The following is a 22,289-nucleotide window of genomic DNA, read 5'->3' on the forward strand; positions in this document are numbered from 1 at the left end:
TAAGCCACAGGTAAAATGTGCAAAGGTCAATAACTGTTAATTCTTGTCTTTGAACAGGATCTGTGGGTAAGGCCTTCATTAGTGCTTTGTTGTCTTAAATGTTATGTATGTGTGTGTTTTCACAGCATGTTTGTATGTGCATCACGTGTATGCCTGGTGCCCAAGCAGACTAAACGGGGGCATTGGATCCCCTGGAATTGGAGTTACAGATGGTTGTGAACCACCGGAGGGTTTGGAAATGAACTTATGTCCTCTCCAGGAGCAAGAAATGCTTTGAACTGCTGAAGCCATCTCTCCAACCTCAGTGAGCCCTTCCCCCTTTTCTTTTGAAACCCCCCTCCCTTTCTTATTACAAGTGTGGAGTCAGAGGATAACTTGTTGGAACTGGTTCTCTGCCTCTTCCAGGCTCTGCAGCAGTGCCTTTCTCTACCTTTCAGCTCTCTCAGCTGGCTCCTTCTGTGCTTTCCCTTTAAAAGCTCCCTAGACTTCTGAGTGTCAGTCCTGTGTGACCTCTGCTAGCTCAATGAGGGGTAGTGCAGTGACATGGGTCCTATGGTAAGTGCTGTGTGCCTCGTCCTTTACTATCTATCTGTCCTCTTCTCTTTGTTGAAGGGAACCTAGGACCTCTAACAGCTAAGTAGGTTCCCTACCAATGAGACTAATTCCCAACCAATAAACACTGAATCTGTTTAAATTACAATTTTGGATTATTGGTGTGTAGAGAAAGCAGTTAACTTTAACTTTTATACTGAACCCACGCACTACTCCCTTGTGATGTTCTTTCACATTTACTCTGTAGACAAAAGAGACTATTTATAAAATAATTTTATTATTCCTTCCTGTCAACTTGTTTAAGCCTTCAGTTTCTTTTTTCTGTTCTGGCTAAGAGTTATAGCTTGAGGCTGAGTAATGTGGAAAGGCACAGTACCTCTATTTTATACATTCTTCCTTTCCCAAGTAGGAAATACAAAATTTATTTTTGTCCTATCTCTTTCTATTAGTCCAGGTCCCCTAGAGGAACAGAAGGGTGTGTGTGCACGCACGTTATTAGAATGACTTGCAGGCTGTGGTCCAGCTAGTTCAACAATGACTGTCTACCAATGTGAAGTCCAAGCAAAGTTCAAGAATCCAGTTCTGTCCACAAGGCTGGGCATCTCAGCTGGTTTTTCCTTCTATGGGCTCTAATGACAGGGAAGGAACGGACCTGACAGTGAGGGTGAGGGCAAACAGACAAAGGGAGAGCCTCCTTCTTCTATGACCTATATAGGCTGCCACCAGAAGGTATGGGCAGATGATGAGGATCTTTCCACTTTAAATACTTTAATTAAGAAAACGACCTCTCGAAGCTGTATACACACACTGGGGTTGTAGTTAACTCCATATCAACTACAACTGGTAGTCAGGCTGACAACTAACAACAGCCATCGCGCTCGCACTCTTTAGAGTGCACCAGTTTACCAACTGCTTGTTTCTTCCCTGGTCAATTCTCACCTTCCATTTAGTTTTTTGTTTTGTTTATGGTGAATACTGTCTCATAAACATTTGTCTTGGTTGGTATCGAAGTCACTTAAGATCTACTTGCCCCTGCCTCCTGAACGATGGGATTAAAAAGTCATGTGCCACAACTCTCAGAAATTCTGTAGTCCTTTTTGCTTGTCTATCATTTCTGTTTTTCTTTTGTAGCTTTTTAAAAACAATTTTGCTTTGTACATCAGGCTGGTCTTGAATTCAAATTCCAGGTGTACACCACCATGGCTGGCTATTTCAAGTATAGCATTATAAATAGCATGCACATATATATGTACATTCAAACATTTTAGTATCTAATACAGTGGTTCTCAACCTCTAGATTATGACCCCTTTAAAGGGGTCAAATGACCCTTCACAGGGGGTCACATATTAGATATCCTGAATATCAGCTATACATTACTATCTACAACAGTGGCAAAATTAGTTATGGAGTAGCAACAAAAATAATTTTATGGAACTGTATTAAAGAATCATAGCATTAGGGAAGTTAAGAACCACCTCTCTAACAGATACTTCTTTTGATCTATATAATGTGTTCCAATTTATTTTGACTAGATCCGCCGCCCCCATGTCGTCCCCCCCCCAGCCCGAGGTGAGGACTGAACCCAAGGCCTGGCGCTTGCTAGGCAAGCGCTCTACCACTGAGCTAAATCCCCAACCCCTTAGAATTTTGTTTTAAGGCAAGGTCTCATGCTAGCCTAGGCTGACCTGCAAGTCACTATGTAGCCCAGGTTGGTCTTGAACTCACAGTGATCCTTACTTTAGCCTCCTGAGTGCTGGGAATACAAATTTAAGATACTGCATCTGGGCACAATTTTTCTTTTTATTTATGGTTACTGACATATGATGGTGTTTACCATCTTCCTTCTTTCATAAAAGATTTATTTTTATTATTTACAACTATGTGTGTCTGTGGAGGCCACAGGAGTTGAATCTCCTAGAGTTGTAGTTATAGGACATTTTGAGCAGCACCTTATGGATGTACAAAATTGGAAATGCAGTCCCCTGGTAAACAATCACTTGATCCTTTTTTGATTGTTGAGACATCTCTCTAGACCCATTTGTCTTTTACTCAAAGATCTATTTCTTTCTTTCTTTTTTTTTTTTTTTGGAGCTGAGGACAGAACCCAGGGCCTTGCGCTTGCTAGGCATGCGCTCTACCATTGAGCTAAATCCCCAACCCTGATCTATTTCTTTTTAATCATATATAGGTCTGTGTGTCTGTGTCAGGGTATATTCATGTGAGTACAGGTGCCCAAAGAGCTAAGAAGAGGACATTAGACCACTGGGTCTATAGTTACAGACAGTTATGAGATACTGACATGATACCTGTGCCTTTGAGCTCTACACTGACGAGCCATTCCTCTAGCCCCTACTTCTATTTTTAGAGAAAAATTTTCTCTGTGTAATCACAGCTAGCCTCGAATTTGTTATCACCTACCTCAGCTTTCCAGATAGCTGGAGCTACAGAAATGAATTACAATGCTCGGCTTTAGCCTTGGACTAAGTTCCTTGCTGTCTGGACATCTATTCCCAGGTATTTGTGGCCAGGAATGTAGGCTGGTATGGGACTGGTGGCTAAGTGTCTATGAATTAAAGCATACAGAAGGCTGAGGCAGGAAGATCATGAGACCAAGGTCTGCCTGAGTAACGTAGTAAGATCATGCCTCAATGTGGGGCTGGGAAGCAGCTTTGCAGTAGGCTATTTGTCTGTTCGCCTGTCCCATTCCACCCTGCATTCCTGGTCACAAGTACCTGGGAACAGATGCCAGGGCAGCGTGGGAGCTACAGATGAACATTTCAGAATGCTGAAATGAAACTCCTGACAGTCTATGACATCAAAGCAGAACCCAGTGCATTGACTTCCTATAAAACAACCTTGGGCAGATGCTTTAATAATTCAAGTGTGATATGGTGATATATGCCTATAATCATTAATAAAGTACAATTAAGAAAGTAGAAGCAGGAGGTTATACAGTGAGTCTAAGGTCACCCTGAGTTACATGAGACCCTGTCTTTAAAAACAAACCAAACACTGAAAATTCAATTAGTTTACTTACAACTCTTTTGGAGTCTATATAAATGTACTTAAGCATATACAAACATTAACCATTTCACTTCTTCCTTCCTTTGGTTTCTTCTTGGGCTTCGGGAGTTTTCCATGTCTAACCATTTGTACATGTCCTACAGGTCTCTAATAGAGAATGAATACTTTTGTCTTTTCTTACATACTATCTATCTTACACATTGTGCCCTTCATGGCCTGGAAGATGGCTCAATGGTTAACATCATTGACTATTCTTCTAGAGGATCGGAGTTTGAGTCCTAGCACCCATGTGGGAAAACAAACAAACACCTGTCTGTAACTCCAATTCCGGGGGATTCAACACCTTCTCCTGGCCTTTTTGGGCACTACACACAGATAGTGCTTAAACATACATACAGACAAATATGAAAAACAAAACAAAACACCCAAAACATAATGTGTCCTTTGGTCTTCATGTGGCTGAGACAAAGGTTATATTTTCTGGAACTTGTAATCTTGCCTCAGCTCCCCAGCTACTAAGGATTACAAGTATATGATGAAATATGCTGCTTAAAATTTTTTGCTGCCATAATTCATAAAGTAAACAAAGATCCTTGAATACGATCCCAATCAAGTTTGCCACCAAAAAGCTGCTCTGTGTTCAGTGTTACTTTTCTCTTTAAAGAAGGCTACACTTGTACACTCAAAATCCCCCATGTGCACGAAAGTCATCTGTTAGGCTACCAAGAACACAGGTGGCTAGAAACAGAAGAAGCAGATCTTAAGAGGCTGTTGATTCAGGCCCACCAGGAGAATCACCACTTTCAACTGCTCTTTGAGCACATGGACACTGAAAGAAGTGAGTGAAGATGAACTGTGTACACGAGGGCAGGGATATGGGGGGCATGACGTGGGTCAGGGTGGATCATATAGGGTGACAGAAATGTCACAGGAGGATCACAAGAATAGGCAAACCAGATAAGCTTGGCAGACAGGAAGTCCTGACAAGCAGGCCTTATGTTACCTTTTGAAATACTCCACCTCCCGCTCGGTCTCATCCATATCCACACTGTCCAGGTCGATGTCTTTAGGCAGAAAAACATCATCTGTAAAGTGAAGGAAAGGAGATATCTCACATTACCAGAGTGGCCATCTCACCAGAATAAAGAGTAAGACAAGACTCTGCAAAAGTTCAGGAGAGCAGACTGCTTGTGACCACCTAGAGCTACTCACTCATGTGCTCAAACAAAGCCATTACTACTTCAAGGTCCCAGCAACAGGACCTGCTGGAGAGAAGCCCAACTCAGAACTCAAGCCTTCCCACAACGGAAGTGTAGTCCTGCGTAACTTTCCAGGCACCAACGAGTCATTGGCTGAGGGACATTCTATATCCCAGAATCTCAGCCCAGTTTGATAATTTCAACTTTTCTTCTCTGTCATGCGGCATCTGACGGACACTGAGCCTCTTCCCCAAGCCTGGCTCCAAGTGTGCAGTATCAATGACAATGTAAAGGCAGAGGGAACTCACACTTCTTTGTTAAAAAACGAACCTTAGTCTCTCAAATAACCACCAGCCTAGTTCTACCATGGGATATTTCCACAGTGGCAAAATTAGGGCACATTCCACTTGCATAACAGCAGCTGCCGTTGTGGCAACTCATATGACAAGAGTACCACAGTCCATTCTGAAAAGTAACAAAGCCCAGGAGAGAGCCTCTGGGTACCTAAACTCAGAAGGAAGAAAAGACAAGATTCAGAGGAAAGATAGCCAATGAGTCACATTAGGCTCTATATACCTGCACAGGGCTGCACTCCAGACCAGACCCCACATTTGAAGATTCAAGCAGTAGAAATAAAAAGCAAAGAAAAGGGCTGGAGAGATGGCTCAGTGGCTAAGAGCACTGTCTCCTCTCCCAGAGGTTCTGAGTTCAAATCCCAGCAACCACATGGTGGCTCACAACCATCTGTAATGAGATCCGATGCCATCTTCTGGTGTGCCTGAAGATAGCTACAGTGTGCTTAATAAATAAATCTTTTAAGAAAAAAAAAAGCAAGGAAAGAAGATGGTATGCCTGTTACTCTGGCCATTACAGTCTGGCTTACACAAAACCTATCTTGAGGAGGAGGGGAAGAAAGAAAGACAAAACAAAACAGGGCCAAGCTCTGACTAGCTCAGTTGGAGTTCCACAACACATGCTGTAGGAGCGAACCAAGTCCCGTGAATTACCTATTGAACCACTCCTGCACTGTAGCACGCATATGTACCCCACACAACAAATAAGTGAATGTAGAAGGAATAATAAAGGACACATGCACACCCACCCACCCCGTGAAGAGTTAACAGATCTGGCCCTCTCAGGGGAAGGCAAGATCATGATTGCAGGCGTGTGAAGAGTAAAGCTCAGCAGCCATTTCAGTCTCAGAGCAGGGGCAGTCATAACTGCACACATACACTGAGACACCAGTTCAGGTAGTAATACTACAGTGTCTACCATACACTTTCCTAGTTTCCTTTTCTAGTTTAGTTTCGTGGAGTGCTTTCCCAGTATTCAATAAACGCTGGGTTCAATTTCCAGCACACACAGAAGTTGCACATGGTGGTACTTCCCTGTAATCCCAGGACTTAGGAGGTGTAGGCAGAAGGATGAGAAGCTCAAAGTCATTGTGAGATACATAGAAAGTTGGAGGTCTGCTTGGTCTACATGAGACCCTATCTCAAAAATATAAAATAAGTGAGCATTTATAAAACTTTAGTATAAGCCATATTTGGTACTAAGACCAGTTTTTCCACAGCATATTAAAATGCAAATGTGACTTAAGAATTTTAAATCTAGGGGTTGGGGATTTAGCTCAGTGGTAGGCGCTTGCCTAGAGCGCCAAGGCCCTGGGATTTCGATCCCCAGCTCAAAAAAAAAAAAAAAAAAAAAAAAAAAAAAAAAAAAAAAAGAATTTTAAATCTAAGGGAGCCAATACATTCACTGCCAATGAGTAAGAATGTAGTGATGAGAGGAGACATGTTGAGGCTGTGTAACACTTATCTAAGGACCAGGGCCTGTCCCAAGCATTAACCAAAGATGCTGTATTCAGAAAAAGCAGAATCAATGAGAAATGAGCAAAATGAAGAGAAGGAATGGGAATAGCAAAGTAGAAAGAGCAGAATTGGCTGTCAGCTACAGAGGAAGGAGGAGGTACAGTGGGTCCCTTGAAGGAAAGTAAGGCAGGATGTGAGAGGGGATATCAGGAACTAGGCACCGAGGCACTGAAGTAGTAAGTCTAACTACTAAGTAAGTAGAAATTTAACACAGTTGGGATATAGTTTGACCCCACAAAAGCACACTGCGGCTTAACTCCTTATTTAAATGCTAGAATGTGGGGCCCAAAGGGCAGAGCCTCAGGAATGACTCACGGGAGCCAGCTCTTCTTTAAAGGCCCCAGATTATTTATGTAGAGTGCCTGTTCTAGGGGCTGGAGATGGCTTTTGTCGTCTTTCCAGGAGATGTTAGTTCAAATCACCATCCATGTGTAGCAGCTCACGGCTGCCTGTAACTCTAGCTTCAGGCGATCCAACACACTTTCTTTTGGCCTCTGCTGACACCAGCAGACTGAGACAGACAGACAGACAGACACACACATCAAAACAAACAAAACAAAGAAAACAAAAAAAGTGTATGTTCTAAAATGGGCCATTACTTCAACTTCCTAAGAACACCTGCATTTCTTGGGACTTTTCTGCTCTACCTGGAGGTAGCACAAGGCCACAATAGATAAACATGTTGGATCTTGCACTTCTAAGCTTCTAGAACTGTGAGTGAAACTAAACCTCTTTTTATCAACAAATGACCGTGTCCCAGGTGTTTTGCTATAGCAACAGAAAAAAGATTTTTTCCAAAGTACAAAATATGTTTAGAAATAAAAGTGTTGGGGTTGGGGATTTAGCTCAGTGGTAGAGCGCTTGCTTAGCAAGCGCAAGGCCCTGGGTTCAGTCCCCAGCTCCGAAAAAAAAGAAAAAAAAAAAGAAAAAAAGAAATAAAAGTGTTGAAGAAAATATCACAGAGAAAAAAAAAATACATATAAGACACTCAAAGTAATTACAAGATAGTGGTAACATTGAGGCTAACTATAAAGTTATTATAACAATGGGAATGGCTTTAACTCACCAAAGAAAACCTCTTTCCTTCTCTGACTCCCAGCCCTGACAGGGCCGACCTTGGAGCTCTACAGTAGTGCATCCTGTAATTCTAGTTACTCAGGAGGTTATGGCAGGAGGACTGCAAGTTTGACACCAGCCTGGACAACGTTTTTATCCATTCCCCCCCCCCCAAAAAAAAGCGGAGATGCATCTTAGTGGCAGGGTACTTTCGATAAAGTAATTTATATATCACCAATAACATAAGGCAGAAATACACCTGTACCTTAAGTTCATAGGAGACATTCACAACAGTTAGGACTGCAGGGCTCCCACAAAGGCCAAGGAAGGGGCTACTGGGAGGTAACGAAAACTATGGAAGTGGGGACTACGGGGAGGAACTTAAGTCAGGGGACAATTCTGAAGGAACAGTGGTGCTTTACTACCGCCCGCATCTCTCTGCCTACCAGCCATTTTAAGTTGAACTGATTTCTTCTGCTATTATGTGCTGCTTTGCCACAAGCCCCAAAGCAACTGGGCTGACTAGAGGCTAACATCTAAAGAACAGAGAGCAAAGTAAGCCTTCCCTCTTTAGCAGTCAATCATTTCAAGCATTCTGTTCTAATAGTAGAAAGCTATCTGTTAGGTTGTAAGTGGAGAGCTCTGAACATTTCCAGAGAAAGAAATGTCCAAACACTCTAACCAGGACGGGAGAGCAAGGGTGGTGGTGGGGTAAAACAACTAGGAATGAGCAACGAGCCTCCCCACCTAGAAAATAAAGCTACAAAGATGCTACCTGGTACAAGGAAAACCATACGAAGCCAACAACACGGAAACTACATTTCTAAACAACCTAGTTGAAAAACCACCTGTCAGACAGACCCCAGTGCCAAATGAGGTGACACTAGCATGTGATCCGGAACTCAGGAGGAGGTGGCAACAGAGCTAGAAGCCAGCTGGGTAACACACTAGGTGTGTAGCAAGCTTGAGTTCCCCGGTAAGATGTCTCAAAAAATTCTTTGGGATACAATTAAAGTAATGATAGCAATTAGTGGAAAACGCCAACTATCAAACACTTTTATCAATAAAGGCAGAAGAGGAATGAAAACAAATGAAATTTCTTCTTTTCTTACTTAAAAAAAAAAAAAGACAGTCCTTCCACATATCCTGGCTATTCATGAACTCACAAAGATGCACGTGGTTTATGCCTCCAGTGGCCCCAAACTAAATTTCTAAATTAAAAAGCTAGATGATGGCTCAGAGGTTAAGAGCATTCACTGCTCTTCCAGAGGTCCTGAGTTCAAATCCCAGCAACCACATGGTGGCTCACAACCATCTGTAATGGGATCTGATGCCCTCTACTGGTGTGTCTGAAGACAGCGACAGTGTACTCACATACATAAAATCAATAAATCTTAAAAATAAGTTAGACAATGAACAGCAAGGTAACAAACAACAAAATAGAAAAATCACATGAAAAGAAATACAGGTAAGAGCAGAAAACTAAAAAGGAAAAAAGGGAAAACCTGAGTTAAACAACAACAACAAAACCTAACAAAGGGTTCAGATTATTAACTTAAGCAAAATCAAAACACAGGGTGAGAAATGGCAAAGAGAAAATACATGTAGGTGACAGGTCACATGTCAGGACCACAGAGCTGGAATGCAAATTCAGTCTTGTCGATACAGGGTGGGCCACAAAAAGCCTGCTCTGAGCAAGCACAGAACAATGTAGACAAGATTTGGAATGTTAGTTGAAAAGGAAAACTTACTAAAGAAAAGTCATCTTCCAAAATTAACCTCATTACCTGAAGAAATATGAGAGGATTTCTATGGAAACAGACAGAATGCTATCAAACTTCTAAAGCTCTGACAGTTCCAAGACAGCCTCAAGCTGTTCCAGGACTGAATATGAGGACACTGAAAATGCTCTCTAATTCCTTTTATGAAGATTATTGATTGACATCCAATTCTGCTCTGTGCAAATAAAGCAAAGTAAAAACAGTGACAAAAAGGAAAGTTACAAATGTATGAAGTATGAATATCAAGACAATAAAGTAACAACAAACAGAACCTCAGCCAAAGAATATAATTACCACAAGGCAAATGGTAATTATTACAGGAATTTTAAGGTTGGTTTAATATTAGGAAATAGTCTTGAGGAGAAAATCATAATTCGCTCTGCAGGTGCAAAACAAACAAACAAAACAAACAAAAGAAAAACAACCCACCTTGATAAAACTCAACACCTAGTCCTCATAACGACACTCAAGGATGTCAAGACTCACTGGCTCCCATCCTAGCACTAGGTGGAACAGCATCTCGGTCAACAGGGAAACACTACAACCATTTCTGGCAGAGTATGATTCACTAAGAGAAAACAACTGTACAAGCCTTGGGTGAGAGTCTGTGTGTGGGTCTGTGCACACCTTTAGTCCCAGTGCTAGGGAAGCAGAGGCAGGTGGATCTCTATGAGTTTGAGGCCAGCCTCGTCTACACAGTGAATTCCAGGGTAGCCAGAACTACATGAAACCTTGTCTCAAAAACAGACAACACCCCACCCCACCCAACCCCCCAAGGCCCCCAAAACTCAAAGGCTGGAGAGATAGCTTAGTGGTTAGAAGCACTGGCTATTCTTCCAGAGGACCCAGGTTTGATTCCCAGTACCTATGTGTAACTCCATTCTTCTGGAGTTACACAAAAAATTACAATCAAGCTGGGCATGGTCACATAAGACTTTAATCCCAGCACTCAGGAGGGGAGGCAGAGGCAGGCAAATCTGAGGACAGCTAGAGAAAAAAGACACAAATTAGTAAAATGTAGAGGTAAAAGGGAAGATAACACTATATAACAGAAATGAATGGAATGCAGAGCCCCCACAACAAACAGGGTTTCTCTGTGTAGTCCTAGCTGTCCCAGAACTCATTTTGTAGACCAAGTTACCTCTGCCTCCTGAGTGCTGGGATTAAAGACATGAGCCCACACTACCACTACTCGGCTGAAATTCAGAAAAAAATTAGGAACACATTCCACTAAATTGGAAAATGCAAAAGAATGAATGGATTCCTAGATATATATAAAATATGCCAAGACTGAAGAAATAATTCAAACATATCTAAAACCAACCACAAGATTGAAACAGTAATAAAGTTTCTCACATTACAAAGATCCCAGAAATAGATGGATTCATACAGAATTCTATCTAGATTTCAAAGAACTAATGCCAGTACTATTTTAATTATTCCATAAAATAGAAAAAGAAGGCTTTAGTCACTTCTGGGTGTAGTTTCACATTGATACCAAGATCAGATAAAGATATAACAATAACAAAAGAAATGTATAAGCCAGGTAGGATGACATACACCTTTAGTCCCAGTACTTGGGAGGCAGAGGTATTTCTGAGTTTAAGGTCAGCCTGGTCTACAGGGTGAGTTGTAGGATAGCCAGGGCTACACAAAGAAACACTGTCTTGAAAATAAACAAACAAAACTCCAGAAACAAAATCAAACAAATCAAAAACAAGTGGAGGGGTAGGGCTGGTAATAGCTAGTTGGTAGAGGACTTGCCTCTCAGGTTCAATCCCTACTACTGCATGAAATGGGAATGGTAGCACACATCCAAAACCTTGGAGGCCTGTCACAACCAACAAAAACCAAACATCAGCAACATGAGACACACAGATAAACACACACACACACACACACACACACACACACACACACACACACACACACACACAGAGTCTCCCGTCTACAGACACATGACATAACTTCTCCAGTAAACTCCACTGACTGACAAGATTTAAACAGCGAAGCAATTTAGTAAAATAAAAGATAGGAAATTAGCACCAAAAAAAGTTTTATATAACCAACTAGTGAGGCTGTGTTGTCTAACAGGAATGAATGAGATTTGAGTTACATATTTTTAAGAGTAAGATTTTAAAATTTAAAAACAAAACATTATATTTAATCAAAATAGCATCTCAACATATAAATATAAAATGCATTGTGATAAAGGACAAAGCTCAGGGATACAGTGCTTTTCTGAGATGCATAGGTCTTGGGCTTCAACTTCAGTACTGGAAACTAAAAACACTGAAACACTTCATCCATTTTAAAACTAGTCTCAGAATATAGTGCACACTTCACAGATACCCTACCGGAGCCTACATCTCAACGCACTACAAGTCACACAGAAGAGCAGCAAAACACTAAGAACAACTAAGAGGTGAGAGAAGCACCCATAAAACCTGTAAAACACAGACACTTCAAAATAACAGTTCAGAGCAGGGAACAGAAAAGGACACAAGGCCCAGACACAGCCCAGGGCACATGAAGACCTGCCGCAGGGGGGCAGCACTGTAAACCAAGCACAGCAAGAGATGCCACCATTTGGGAAAAGAGAAAAATTAACCCACACTTCACCTCATACCTAAGAATAAACCCAAACATGTTTAAGATCTACATGAGGGGAGGAAGAAGAAACCACACAAACACTAGAGAAAAACTTTGTATTCCTCCCTAACCCTGGTGTCAGATAAGGCTAACAATGATCAAACTCCAAAGGCAGTTTACAACGGAAGACTTACAATGTACCACTGGTAAAATGACTGCATGAAAGCAAACAGGAAAACTTCCAAATGGCTGAACAATTCAGTAAACCAAGTCCACAGGAAACTTTGGAACCAGGAGAAGAATTTGGCAGCACCGAAGAGAGGTGAAAAACTCTTATCACTAATTTGTAAAAATTTCTTAAAAACCAAATAACAAAATTCTAGTTAAAAACAAAAACAAGCACACAAAACAAGAAAAAGGCTGTATTGGATAGTTGTTTACCAGCTTGATACAGAGTCATTTTTGCTAGAGAGAATCTCAGTGAGGAAATGATCCTGTCAGCCTGGCCTGCCTATGGGTGCCTGTGGTGCATTCTCTTGACTGACGACTGTTGTGTAAGGGCCAAGCTCACTGCATGGAGAGTGCCACCTTTGGGATGGTGCTCCTGGGTGCTATAAGAAAGCAAGTGCAGGAAGCCATGAGGAGCAAGCCAGTAAGCAGCATGTCACCTTTATGTACAAAACAGGAAGTTCTCCAGAGTGTAGAACAAAAAACTCTGCAACTACTTCAAGAATGTACTAAACCTGTGTAAGTCACTGTGAGAACAAGTTCTTACTAATCAAAGATGTCTGAGAACACGTCATGCGGTGGAATGTCACAGGAACTCTCTGTGACATAGACATCAAAATTTACTGTAAGACTGGAAGCATCAACACAACTGTACTAGGAACAGGTGGACATAGCCTCACCCAAAGATGACCCAGGACACGAGGGATGTTACAGTGGCCACCTTCCTTACTCTCCAGTTCTGTACCTGTGTTTCAACTAACCACAAATCCAAAAAAAAAAAAAAAAAAAAAAGAATAAATAAATAAATATTGTGCACTTTATATGTATAAAATTATTTTAAAATAATAATATAGCAGCTACAAGTATTATTATTGTTGGCCTGTAGAGAGCTCACACACACAGACCACCACCAGCCAAGGTTGGGAACAGTTCCCTTGTGATCTTTATTTACCAATTGAACTGCTGGTTCTGTCTCCTTTCTTCTTTTTATTTTTCTTATTCTTGCCCTTGGGCTGAGGAGAACTGGCCAGAATCAGCCTGCCATTCTGCAGGTGCTGGCTGGGGGAGGGTGGCTCAGGAGTGACAGCGCTCAGCTTCTCCTCTTTGATGTGGCTCAGCTGCTTTTTGTTGTTGTTGTTGCTGTTGGTTTTCCTCTCCTCCCTCTTCTGCTCTGTGAGGAGAGCAAGGTCAACTACTTTAGGCTTCAACTCTGGCTGGGCCCGGGGTTTGAGCTGTACCTCTGTGGTTTTAGGAGGTTCTGTGGGCTTCCTGGCTGGCTCACTGCTGGTCTTGCTGGTTTGCTTTAACTTTTGCTTGCCATTTCCCTCTTTGTGATGATGCATCATGTCCAAGAGAAATGCAAGAGGCTCGTGCTGCTTCCATTGACTTCCTTGGGTAGCAGAAGCTTGGAGTCTCTGGGGTCCACAGGGTCTGTAGCATCCCCATTGGCTCCAGGGCCTGGCCTGGGCTCTGAGTGGTTCATGTGTCTGGAAGGGGAGTGAGATGAGGTTTCTGGTTCTTCGGTTTGTTCTAATGAGCCATTGTGGATGTTTTCAGAGTTAGAGATAGGCTCTGTTGCTGCCTGGAAATTTCTAGCAAGCATGTCCAACTTGGAACAGTCTTTACTTGGTCGATCCTTTTTCTTCTTTTTTGCAGCTCTTAACTTCTGAAGCTCCTGAAGCCGCTGAAATTCCTCCTTGAAACGCTGTTCCTCATCCTCCTCCTCTTCTTCCTCCTCCTCCTCCCGCTGCTTTTGCTCCTCCTGATGATGCAGATGCTCCCGTGCCCTGGCCTCAGCTTCTAGGCGTGCCTTCTCTTCCAGCTGCCAACAACAAAAGAGAAGATGGCTTTAGACGAGGGTAAGAACTCCAAAACGTGACTCAGCAGCCATCTTACCACCACGCGTGGTAACTTGAATTTGATCTCCAATACCCACACAGTGGAGAACCACCCCATAAACATTGACCTCTGACATATACACAAATTATAATGGCCTCCCTTCCCTACACATATAAATGTAATTAAAAAAAATTACTCTAAAAATTTCATATATTGAAAACTTTTCATATATTGAAAACTAAACTTTGAAAGAGGCAGTAACAACTAAATAAAAACTTAAGCATACCTACCTGCAATTACTCCACCCAAAACAACTGTCAGATCTCATCTACCTCCCACAGCGTGTTTACTTTACTGGGAACTTTACTGACCAAGAAGTAGGTCCCAGGAGCAGTCAGACCAGCAGTTGTGCTGTGTGTGCAGCACCCACAGAGCTGACCATCTCTCTGTATAGATGGCAAGAAATCAGCTCACTGATTGCATGAGCTCCTGACAAACTTAGGTGTCTAGGTGAGGGCTGAACCTGAAACAAGGACTTGCATAAATAAGACACAAACAAAATGTGTCCAAAAATTTAAAAGTAACTTCCCACGCTAGCAGACAAAAGTCTCCATTCAATACATGTTGAACTACACAAGAGCAAAGATCTTTCATAAATATTCAGTATCACATAGCAAAGTGGCCCCAGTGTGTTCCGCTTTCCAACTTGATGGAAAGAAGTCTCACCAAGTGAAGATTTCATTTTAATAATGATCCTAGACCACAGACCAAATCCTTTCACAGCCCCAGACCTCAGCAAGTAGATGTCTACTTTTCATGACATGTTATGGCCTCTGGGGAGGTAAAAATTGCTCAGAAGTTTACACTAAGAACAACTGCCTAACCTTACCCTGTAAAATGCTGACTCTAGGAACTGTCCTTCAAGTAGATGGGCCCGTGGGTCAGAACAAGAACATGGGAAGGTGCTTGTAGGTACTATGGGCCATCTCTTAGCTTCTAAACCTAAGAGTCTAGGAAGAGCAGGCTGCATGAAAGCCTATTACAAATTCAATACTCTCAGAGAAGACAAAGTGGTACAGCTTCTAATTCAAGCCTTCTGAGACAGACAGATTCTCAGAGTACCAGGGCAGGCATGTCAAGCAGCCCTAGCCTGGTATCTATGTCCCCTGGCAGGGAAGGCTGTCACTTACCTTCCTCTGCTTGTGTCTCGCTCGTTTGGCTGCCCGACTACTACTAACTGGCTTGGCCTCTGAGCTGTTTATAAACTGTAACAAATCCTCCACTCTCCGATGGTCAACAACACCCTCCCGTTCTGAGATCTGCTCCATTTTCTTGGGTTGTTCTTCCTTCCTCTTAGTCAGCCGTAAACGAAGCTTTTCCCTCATTTCTGCATAATTTCTACTTGTTGGTGCAGCTGGAGGCTAAAGTAAAAATATAAATAAATTAGGCTTCAAGTTTAACAACTTGAATGTAACAAATTGCAGAACACTTCTCTAAAAATAACCTGTTTTTCAAAAAAATTACTTAAATACTTAATATATATGCTTAAAACAATACATGCTTTCAGACTGATAATATGTAATATATACTTACATATAAACATTGTAAAAGGAAAATTAAGAAAATAACTTTAATGACAGGATAAAAAGCAAAGTCTAATTATTACCATATAACCTAAAAGATGAGATTTATAAGCTACCTTCCAATTCTCATTGGTTTCACATTTGTGAAATGGATATTTAAAGCTGAAAAGCAATACACATATTTATGTGTCTATTTTTATTTAGTACAGTGCGATTATCTCCCCTACCAGAGCTGGGGACCAAACCGAGGGTTCTGCATTGGCTAGGCAAATACATCCTATAACTGAGATAGTTAAATTCCTAACTCTCAAGTTACTTTTTGATGTTGATAATCTTTGTACTGTATTCTCTTCAGCAACCTTTATTTTCCTTTTCAGTGTTAAAAGGAAAACAAAAGGGAAAACACTTAGTTCTTAGTCCTACTGCCACATTCTTTACTGTTAAAAATCATGCAAGTAGTTTAGGAAATGGAGATAGAACAAAGCAAACAAAACACCTACAATGCCCCTTCACTTCTTATTTACCCTTCCTAGGGACCATAGACAACCCTGGGTTGCATAAATACAGTGTCTGCTCTGCAGAGGTGTTCAAGCATGTAGTGTCACAGTATCTTTTGCACTCATCCAACAAGAGGTTCACACACAAACTGGGGTGGGATTTAGGTTACAACCTACTTCATGGACTATTTAAAATCTCATAAACAGACACCAAGTTGCAGCAATAGGCAGGTGGTTCAGTTCTGTAATTTCAGCATTGAGGAGCACAAAGTATAAGACCAGCCTGGCCACAAAACTAGTTCCAGGTTGGCCTAAAATATGAAGAAAATACCTCAAAAAATCAGAAACAAACCATCATCAACAACAATACAGTGGTAAGAGAAAAGCCGCAGTGATGAAATCTTCTTTCTTTAGGTAAGTATACCTGGAAGGGCCTATAAAGCTCAAACATTTATACAGTTTGACTATCTTCACCCCGCTATCCCCTTACCCTCCTCCTACCCCCTTAGCACTCTTTATTCCCAGGAGGTACCTGTCGGATCCTAACAAACCACCAGGGCTGGAGAGATGGCTCAGTGGCTGTTCTCCAGGAGACCTGGGCTCACTTCCCAGCACCTCTATGGCAGCTCACATCTGTTTCAACTCCAAGATGTGACACCCTCACACATTACACATCGAAGGTGTAACACCAATGTACATAAAATAAAAATAAGTTATTAAAAACAAGAGTAACAAAAACAACCCATTAAGGGGATAGCCACTGTTAAGAGCACACACTACTCTTCTGGAGGACCCAAGTTTAATTCCTAGCACCCAGGTCACAATCATCTGTAGCTCCAGTTCCAGGACATCAGCACAGGCACTTGCACATACCCATATACAGATACTCACACCTACACACAATTCAAAATAACAAAAATATATCTAACACACAATTCTTGCCAAACAAAGACTTAGCAAGTCTCACAACTGTCGGGTCATAACACCCTGACAGCATGCACTTACCCCGCCATGTCCAAAGAACTCACAGTAGCAGCAGTCACAGTACTTGCCCTCCTTCTGGTTGGTGGAAGTTGAGGTGCTAGAGCTGTGCTCAGAGCAGCTGTCCTCATCTGCACTCTCATCCCCATCATCCTGCTGCGGGTCATAGACACCATTCTCGCAGCGGTGCCCTTCACAGTCAGGGTCACTGCAAAACCGTGTACAGCTCATTAGCAAGCAGCCACCCTGGAGGCTCTAATCATTCCCCATAGCCACCCACTCATTGGAGTCAGAGAATCGTGTGCCATCAGCCAAGAATACAGTGACTGGGCTCTGGCAGACATGTTCGGTAGTCATGGCACACCTACAGTGCCACTGGATGAACACAGGACTCTTCTGACTTTCTTGAGACCACTGGTTCCATAATGGGGGTTACGAAGGACGTGTTTCTAACAGGCAAGTTCAAAGATAACAGACATGATCTTTTATAAAACTCACTGTGTGTGGTATTAGTTTTAGTATATACATCTTGGAAATTTCCTGCAGATTCTACCCAATGTATAGCAGATACAACTTTAAAAAAAAAAAAAAAAAAAAAAACAAGCAAGGCACCCCACACCCTTAATGCCACCAGTGGAGATAGTCAGCATCCCTGACCCTGGTCTTGGCAGCCGGGCCATTGTTCTTTCCTCTGAAGAACTAGAGGCTGAGAGTGAGACTGGAGCCTCTCCAACTCCACGGCCTTGGCCTCTGTTGGTGAGGTCTCTTTCTTCTGCACTGGACTTGTTACCTGCCTGGACCCAGAGCACAGTCTGTAGCTATGTTAGTGCAGCATGTCTCCCAACCCTCCTCTCAGGAACCTGGATTCTGTGGCTCACCTGCAGACACTGGGAGGGGCACTTATGGAGCCATCTGTTGTGGAGGGTGGGGGTGCCACAGGGGTAGGACAGAAGCTCTTGCGTGTATCCACGAACCCAGGGGCTGTGGTTGCAGTTTTGGGGAATGATGGGGCAGCAAGGTTTGGAAGGTGAGGTGTGGAGGCTGGAGAGAGCGCAGAAGGAGACAAGGCTGGGAGTGGGGCTAGGCCTGTGGGGCTGTTCCTTGGAGCAGCAGGTGCTGAATGTCTGTGATCTTCCTTGTTGAGGCCATGAAAAACATCACCTACATGTAGAGATATAAGAGAAACTGCCATTGGCTGAAGAAAACAAATATTTTTGTTGCCTTTAATTACATTTTCCCCCACTTTGGAGGCGGGTAGACCTGGAGTAACTTTGAAGGAATAGGTCAAAGAAGACCACCTATATGACTGGTCACATTTACTTATTTTCTACACACACCAGATCTGGTCCTGACACCTACAGTAAGCTGTGCTCTAGCTTAAGCTCTTGGGACTGGAGAGGTTTGTAGATAACCTGCGCTTTCTCCATTGTGGGCACTGGCATTCACAGGCCTGGAGCTCGAATTCCAAATGCAATCTGAATCTAAGATCCTAACTTTACCAAGTTCACCACAGCTTCTCCAATTGATCCAGCTGCTGCTCAGCTTTTCCTTTCCCAAGGCAGACAACTCTAAAGAGCTGTCTACCTGTGTGGTTTCTTACCACAACTAGGTGAATCACTTTAGAATGGAATCTATCCATCAAGTTAAGCTGGGTGAAAATTAATGCTCTTTGTTCCATTGAAATCTGCCAGGTTGATGGCCCCCAGCCTTCCTTCTGAGGGGTTCACATAGTTGCCCCATAATGGATCAGCCTCCATGGAACTGTAACGTTTGCCAAACTGATATCCAGTGTTCTTAATATTCCCTGAAGGAGAACTGGAGATGTAGCTCAATGATAGCATGTTTGTGACGCAAGTGTGAGGATCTGGGTGATACTCTAGTGAGTGCATGTGCACTCTCTCTCTCTCTCTCTCTCTCTCTCTCTCTCTCTCTCTCTCACACACACACACACACACACACACACACACACACACACACACACACACACACACGCACGGATGGGGGGGTGTATCTATTTAATACTATAGTACAAGCACAAGCCTTGGAAGGCTAGAGCAAGAGGATTGCTATGGTTTGAGGCCAGCCTAGACTTAACATACAGAGAACCTATCTCATCTCTCACCTCCCCCAAATACAAGAAAGATCCTTTTGATGAAATCATGGAGGAGATGGGCCTGTGGGCATGCCTAAAGAGGATTATTCTGGTCATTCAAATTAACATGGGAAGGCCTATCTTAATTGTGAGTGAGCAGTTTTCTGGACACCTGTAAACCTGGTCTGTACACTCTGAAGACACTGAGCTGAGCATCTGCATGCATTCACTGCTCTCTGCTTCCTGTGAGTGGATGCACTGTGACCAGCGCGTCACTGATTTCCCTGGCAGAATGGATATAACCTCTTCTTTCTTAGGTTGCTTTTTTCAGGGTATTTTGTCACAACAAGAAGAAAAGTAACAAAAATAGTCCCCGATTAGGCTGGTGATTGAAGCACAGTAACTTTCTTTCTACGCTTCTCTATGCATCTGTGTAAAGAGGAGTTTGTCGACATCCCCAGGAATTCCTGACAGTGAGGAGAACAATCATGATTCTTTCTGATGTTCAAACTGCCTCAACTTCAGTTTATGAGGTACTACCTGGCTTCCATGGCCTGAGGCATTTGTCCCAAGTCTCTATAAACATTTCCTTGCTTTAAGGCCCCTTCTAATAGTCAATGAGTGAATAGTGTAAATGTTAGCAGGTTAGTCTTATTGGCTCACACAAATTCTCTTTTGCTCAGCAGCAGCTGTGCCCAGAAAGCAATGATCTATGCCCATCACAGAAAACAGGCTGGAGACAAGACACAGACCTCAGCAACCCAAGGGTATTTATTTTGATGGAAACTAAAATCCCACCCAAAATCAACAGGGTATGTTCTTGTGCACAAGCACCTTCAGGGTTTGTTTCATTTCCACCTCTAGAAAGGCTGAATAGTAACAACATGGGTGTGTTGTGAGAAGTGAGAGGCTGTTAGGCTCTCAGGGTTCTTACCTATGGAAGGCGGCCTTCTGGATGACACCTTGAACTGACTGCTGCTAGACTGCACCGTGGTGGCTGTGCATGACACAGAGGATGTGGCTGAGGAGGTAGCCATGGCAACTGTGTTTGCCATGGCAACTTCATTTGCTTCCATAAAAGCATCTTGGAAATTATACAAACACTTCTTTTTTGCAGCATTTTTCTTTTCTTTGATATCTGAAACTGCAGGAGCCTCATTGCTGGGTGGAGGTGGAAGGGCTTCAGGTCTTGTTTCTGAGAGCACTGGCCCTAATATATCACTTCCTTTAGAGAAGAATGGGAAAATTAATGCTTCTAAGAGAAACAGCAATTAGCAAAATCCCCTAAAGAACATGCTAACACTAGGGCTGCTACTGAAACCAGAACTTCTCTGGGATGATGCTTTCATTCTGTAGAAGGTTTATTGAGCACCTATTATGTGCCAATTCCTGTGCTAGGTGCGTCTTAGTATCAGTGAATGCCTTGAAACCCGTTCTTGAGGTTGGAAATATTATTCCCATCCTAAAGATGAAGAAACTGAGGCTCAGAAAGGTTAAGCAACTTGTCTAAGGTCACACAGCTAGAAATCCCTTCAAGCATAGATCAGGAATATCAGGACTAGCTTCTGTTCTGAGCATACTCAAGGTTGGGTGGGGAGTGACTGACCAGGGGCTCTGGCCATCTCAAGACAGAGAGGTGTGGGTGTCAGCCCTTCCCAGATGCCTCTGGACCTAAGACTGAAGTCGTAGCTGAGCCTCAGCAACTGAGCCAGCTGGGGAGAAGGTGCTTGTTAGAGGGGACAGAGCCCTTTTGGGTCAATACAGAAATCAGCAAATAGAAACTTGAACCACAGCATTCAGGTGGATGTGTCAATATCTCCCTGCCTCCAAGCACTGAGCTGATCTCAGGTAGTCACCATTATTTGAGAACTTCAGGCCAGACACAGACCCTTGAGACTAGAGCCTCTCTGGCTGGGCAGCATCACATGGCTCACTGTGCTGGCAGATAGCATGGAGCCAGTGTTAGCTCTGTTAATCAATGCAGTGGACCCATCAGAACAAATGTGGAAGGGTGCGTGGGATGCCAGGCCCCAGGGCCTCCAACTGGGGAATGCAATGATGACAATCTTACTTGGCTCAGGATATTTAAAACCTTAAGAAAATTTTAATGAATTCCTTACCAGAAATTGTATCTGGCAAGAAAGTGCCAGGGTTCCAGTTCTTATCATTCATCATTTCTGATTCCCAAAGACTTATAAATTTAGAACTATTCCAGTCTGGAGTGTTCCCAAAACAGCTCGGGTAAATATGGTCTTGAAGAGATGCATTGAATGCCTGAGGCTTATTTGTGTGACTCTGAACAGGTGCTGGCGGTAAAGCCTACAAAAAAAAAGTTCTAATCACATATCAAAATTAATATTCTGTATACCTGTGTAGTTCAACTACAGACAGACGAATTGTGACTGAAACTTTCCCACAAGCTGATGTCCATGGGGAGCACATTTCATAAATGCTGGAGTGGCTGCACGTGTAGGTCAACCTTTAACCAAAGGTTCCTGATGCCTTCAGACAACTCAGCCACTCCTAACATTCCTGTCTAGTCATACATGTAAGAGCTGTTCTGGGGCTTGGTCTCCTTAGACGTGTACTGATCAACACTGTAAAGTCAGTTAGAGGTACTGATAACAATGGTAAGTAAGGCCTTTAACCCTCAACTCTTAGACCTGTGCAAAGAACAGCACAGATCTGAAGAGCTAGAGAGATTTTGGTTGTGCTCTGAACCTGGGGTGCTGACTTACTCCTGTTTCCAGGGAGGAAGTCATTCCAATCTCATCAGCAAACTGGCCTGAGCCCTGAGAAAGGTCCTGAGAAGCCAGGGAAGGGGAGTGGGATACATTCCTGGGGCCAGTCAGCAATACATATTAACTGAGTGCCAAGTTACTGGCAGCTCCCTGCACTCACCTGGGTTTCCTAGAGCCCTCCATGGTTGACACCGAACAAAGCCCTGGAAGGGCTATGCCATCCACACAGCTGCATTGCTGTGCTGGCTTGGA

At 42.9% G+C, this 22,289-nt stretch overlaps 1 protein-coding gene across 1 annotated transcript in view; it reads right to left on the minus strand.

Annotated features, from left to right (window-relative positions):
- Nucleotides 1–4,264: 4,264 nt before the first annotated feature.
- Nucleotides 4,265–22,289, minus strand: part of Fam193a (family with sequence similarity 193 member A) — a 113,674-nt gene continuing 95,649 nt past the window's right edge. Inside the window, 8 exon segments of the mRNA XM_032916538.1 lie at nucleotides 4,265–4,662; nucleotides 13,257–13,682; nucleotides 13,685–14,126; nucleotides 15,334–15,564; nucleotides 17,229–17,412; nucleotides 18,083–18,365; nucleotides 20,231–20,521; nucleotides 21,417–21,615. Of these exon segments, the coding sequence (XP_032772429.1) occupies nucleotides 4,577–4,662; nucleotides 13,257–13,682; nucleotides 13,685–14,126; nucleotides 15,334–15,564; nucleotides 17,229–17,412; nucleotides 18,083–18,365; nucleotides 20,231–20,521; nucleotides 21,417–21,615 (2,142 nt within the window). The 3' untranslated portion in view covers nucleotides 4,265–4,576.

Source organism: Rattus rattus, chromosome 11 (genome assembly GCF_011064425.1).
Source record: "Rattus rattus isolate New Zealand chromosome 11, Rrattus_CSIRO_v1, whole genome shotgun sequence".
In the NCBI taxonomy this organism is placed as follows: domain Eukaryota; kingdom Metazoa; phylum Chordata; class Mammalia; order Rodentia; family Muridae; genus Rattus; species Rattus rattus.